This window comes from Gekko japonicus, unplaced genomic scaffold, assembly GCF_001447785.1.
Source record: "Gekko japonicus isolate JY-2015 unplaced genomic scaffold, Gekko_japonicus_V1.1 scaffold2053, whole genome shotgun sequence".
NCBI classification, from domain to species: domain Eukaryota; kingdom Metazoa; phylum Chordata; class Lepidosauria; order Squamata; family Gekkonidae; genus Gekko; species Gekko japonicus.
Window position 1 is genome coordinate 69,748 of NW_015162012.1, and position 4,657 is coordinate 74,404.

General features: G+C 47.6%; 1 protein-coding gene across 1 annotated transcript in view; it reads right to left on the reverse strand.

Moving 5' to 3' along the window:
* LOC107105496 (chromosome unknown open reading frame, human C7orf72) overlaps positions 1-2,445 on the reverse strand; it is a 38,340-nt gene extending 35,895 nt beyond the window's left edge. The window contains exon 1 of the mRNA XM_015405479.1: positions 1,935-2,445. Within this exon, the coding sequence (XP_015260965.1) occupies positions 1,935-2,445 (511 nt within the window). The remainder of the gene's footprint in view (positions 1-1,934) is intronic.
* Between the last annotated feature and the right edge of the window lie 2,212 nt (positions 2,446-4,657).

Consider the following 4,657-nt stretch of genomic DNA (forward strand, 5'->3'; position numbering starts at 1 on the left):
GCCTTTTTGGGGGGGGGGGGGGTTTAGAGAGTGAAGATCAGGAAAATAGATAGAAAGAAATAATGATCCAGGAGGGCCAAGATGTTCCCCAAGCCTCAGAGGAGAAGGACCCTTCATGGTGAGTAACCAATGGTCATTCTCCCTCTGAGGTGGAGGCCATCTTGTGGGACCTCCCAGAGCTGTGTCCCTAATTTTTGGGAGGGTGGTCATCATCAGGAGTTAGTACAGACTGCAGCACTCTTCGTCCGAATGCTGCATCAGCAGAGTCATACACATTGATCCACTTGTGCTTATCTAATTCCCTTCTGAAGCCGTCCATGCTTGTAGCCGCCACCACTTCCTGTGGCAGTGAATTCCATGTGTTAATCACTCTTTGGGTGAAGAAGTACTTCCTTTTATCCGTTCTAACCCGACCGCTCTGCAGTTTCATGGAGTGCCCACGAGTTCTTGTATTGTGAGAAAGGGAGAAAAGTACCTCTTTCTTTACCTGCTCTTTCCCATGCATAATCTTATAAACCTCGATCATGTCACCCCTCAGTCGTCTTTTCTCCAAGCTAAAGAGCCCTAAGCGCTTTAACCTTTCCTCATAGGGAAAGTGTTCTAACCCTTTTATCATTCTAGTTGCCCTTTTCTGTATTTTTCCCAAAGCTATAATATCCTTTTAAAGGTGAGGTGACCAGAATTGCACACAGTATTCCAAATGAGGTCGCACCATTGATTTATATAGGGGCATTATGATATTGGCTGATATGTTTTCAATACCCTTCCTAATAATCCCCAGCATAATAATCCGGGGGACTGGTTCCGGGCTTTGGCGCCTGGGCTGCCAACTCTGGCTTGGGAAATCCCTGGAGAGCTCAGCAGAGACATGATGCCATGCGGTCTTCCCTTTGAAGATGCTGTTTTCTCCAAGGGAACCGATCCCTGTCCTCTGGAGATCAGTCGTCCTTTCAGGAGAACTCCAGGCCCCACCCGGAGTCTGGCAACCACACACAGAGGCAGAAAAGGGGCCTCAACAGACTGAGTACTACAAGCACAGCCATATCAGTGTCAGGGGTCATTTTGTAGAAAAAGAGGTGCAGGCGCTCATTAGCATAACTCACTAGCATAACTCATTTGCATATGCCACACCCCCTGACATCCCCGGAAGTGTACCAGAAGGCAACACCCCAGCTCCTGCCAACCTAGCAGTTCGAAAGCAAGAAATTGCAAGTAGATAAATAGGTACCACTTCGGTGGGAAGGGAACAGCGTTCCGTGCGCCTTGGTGTTTAGTCATGCCGGCCACATGACCACGGGAAACGTCTTCGGACAGCGCTGGCTCTCCGGCTTGGAAACAGAGATGAGCACCGCAACCCTAGAGTCGGACTCGACTGGCTTTCGAGCAAGGGAACCTTTACCTTTTGCGGTGCGTAGTGTTTCTTCAACAAGTAATAAAGATATACTACATCCCTGGAGGATATGGCTACTTGGGAGAGTGGACTCAATAGCCCCAAACCTTGCCCTCCCAGGCTCCAGGAATTTCCCAAACTAGAGTTGGCAACCCCACTCTGAGTAGAGAAATCAGATGGAATCCAGAGGGGCCCGGTCTGACCTGCCGGCACGACCGTTACTGTAAGGTCGGAAGCTAAGCTGTACTACATCCTCCAAAAGGATCTGAGGCAAACTGACATCCCTTGTATACAGATATATCTATTGGGCCATCCAGATAATCTGGCGAGATCTGGTGAGATTTGCTCCAGCCAACAAGAAGCAAAGTGGTAGCAGAAGACGCAACGTTCCGAAGAGACCCCCTGAGAAAGGAGATTCCAGGACAGGCAGCCCAAGATAGTTTTCTCACCGTGGGACCGATCTGCTGCCCTCCCCGTGGACACCACTGCCACCAGCAAAACCTGACACTACAGTGACGACAATAGTAATGATAATGCAATTTACTTCCCGCTTGTGCCTTGAGAGAAACTTCCGGCACCCATCTGGAGTTCCAGCGTCGGTCTTGACTGAGCCCTTTCAGCAGCAATGCAGGTCTTCCACATGAAGTCTGGGCTCTCCTGTGCAGGACCGGTGCCGCTTGCTGTGGAGGGGGCGCGTCTGGGCCATCCTGAGGAGATTCGACAAATGTGCTGGAGGTTATTTTCTGGTCCGCGTCAGCTCCTGGGCTCACAAATCCCGAGAAAGTGTTAACGACGGGCACATCGTCCCGGTGTGGAGCGAAAGGGTACTTTTTTTCTTCAGGTGGAGTGTAAGGATTGGATTTGAGAAAAGAATTACTGTCCTTGTCTTCAAAACTGGGGAAGTAATGCCGGTCCTCTGGTCCCCTCACGAAAGGCATGCACATTCTCTTCAGCAGGCCTTCGTGCTGCTTTCGAGACATCTTGCGGAGTGAATCGGCGGGAGGACTGAAGCGTTTCAGAGGACTGAATTGCCTGGCTGTGACCTCGGAAGCCATGGTTATTCTGGATGGTTGCCAATACCAGATACCCCAGTCTCCAGTTGTTTCCCAGTCCCGTCCGGCAAGTCTCAACCAAAGCACAGATCATCCACCCCAAAAGCCCAATTAGGCCTGTTTTTCCCCAAGCGGCAAATGTTTCCTTCACTGAGTAAAGGAACAAGGCAGGGAAAGGAATGAAGTTGTCAAATAAGCAAAGACTCTCGGTGTTGCTTAGTGACAATGGAACGTCAGCACACAATGAAAGTTATCCGTGATGCACCTCGTAGGCGTCCCGGGAGAAAATATTATGAACTTTCTATCTGTGTCTGAAGCAATCATTCCCTCTACTTACCACACAAATGAGACCTTTTCTATTTCCCCTAATGCACAATGTTTAAATTCATTACAGTTTCAGCCGCCCTTTATATCCTGGCTCAACTGAGGTAATCACATATAATATTGTTTTACCTCCCCTTTTTCTCAAGTGACTAAGGGCCAAACTACACATTATGTTTTCTAATGAGCTGTCACTAGCTTTCCCCATAGTGACTGCAGGGAACATCCTATTTAAAGCCTATCTGGGGCCTGAATTACTGTTGTTGTTGTTCAGTCGCACAGTCGAGTCCGACTCTTCGCGACCCCATGGACCAGCTCCCGCCAGGCCCTCCTGTCTTCCGCCGTCCTCTGAAGTTGGCTCAATTTTATGTTCGTTGCATCGATGACACTGCCTAACCATCTCATCCTTTGCCGTCCCCGTCTTCTTTGACCTTCAATCTTTCCCAGCATCAGGGTCTTCTCCAGTGAGTGCTCCCTTCTCCTTTGGTGGCCAAAGTATTTGAGCTTCAGCTTCATTATCTGGCCTTCCAGGGAACAGTCAGGGTTGATTTCTTTTAGGATTGACTGATTTGATCTTCTTGCAGTCCAAGGGACTCTCAAGAGTCTTCTCCAGCACCATAGTTCTTCGATGCTCAGCCTTCCTTATAGTCCGACTCTCGCAGCCATACATGACTACTGGGAATACCATTGCTTTGACGATGCGGACTTTTGTTGGCAGGGTGATGTCTCTACTTTTTATCATGCTGTTTAGGTTCGCCATCGCTTTCCTCCCAAGGAGCAGGCGTCTTTTAATTTCATGGCTGCTGACACAGTCTGCGGTGATCTGGGATCCCAGGAACGTGAAGTCTGTCACTACTTCCACGACTTACTGAATTACTGTACTTATCTTCAAAACTGGAAAAATAATGCCCATATTCTGGTTGTCTCACAAAAGGTATATACATTCTCCTCAGCAGACGTTCCTGCTGCTTTTGAGTCATTGCGTTGAATTGAGTTGGTGGGGGGATTTCAGCATTTCAGGACCAAGGTGTGAGGGGGAGGAAGGACTCCTGCCTTCCTGCCCAAACTGTTTTCCTGAGCTGAAACAGCCCCCGTGATGCACTTCAAAGCCACATTCACATAATTAGGCGTTTTGCTGCGTGGATTGAGAATGATACATGACAATCATACAATTACTATTCAAAAGTCACTTGTATGTCATAGGCACTGTGTAATGCATAGTAAGCCGGCCTTAATAATTAACATGCATTCGTTTTGCAGGAATCTTTTGCTGGCATTTTAGAGCAGTCTGTCTGATCTTGCCCACTGTGAGATGTCTGAATGAAGTTCGCTAAATGGCTTTGAAGAACTCACTTTCTCCCTGTGGCTCAGTGGTAGAGCATCTGCTTGGCATGCAGAAAGTCCCAGGTTCAATCTAGGTATCTCCAGTTACAAGATATGGCAGTAGGTGATATGAAAGACCTCTGTCTTTTTTTAAAAAAAATTGATACACTAAAAGAGTGACCTTTCCAGAAAACTGGAACAGTTATTAGGAAACTATATGCAGAAACATTGTAAATGAAACCAAAGTACTTAGTCAACCATCTCTCACTGATAAGAACAAAGAATTTGTAAAAATAAGCTGCCACAACACCATCTTGTCTGTCATCTGGAAAATCTACAGTTTTACCAACATTTACCTCAGTCTTTCCCATTCCTGACTACCCCATACCATCCCTGCCTATTAAATAAAATCTTTATTACGGTTCACTGTCACACAGTCTCCAGGGCCATTTCAACAAGTCTACAAAGAGGGCTCCTGTTTTCTCCTGACAAGTTCCTGGGCTGGGCAAAAGCCAAATTAGATTCTGTCAAAATGGGGGGGGGGGGGGGAGCGTACGAGTTTTTAAACCAT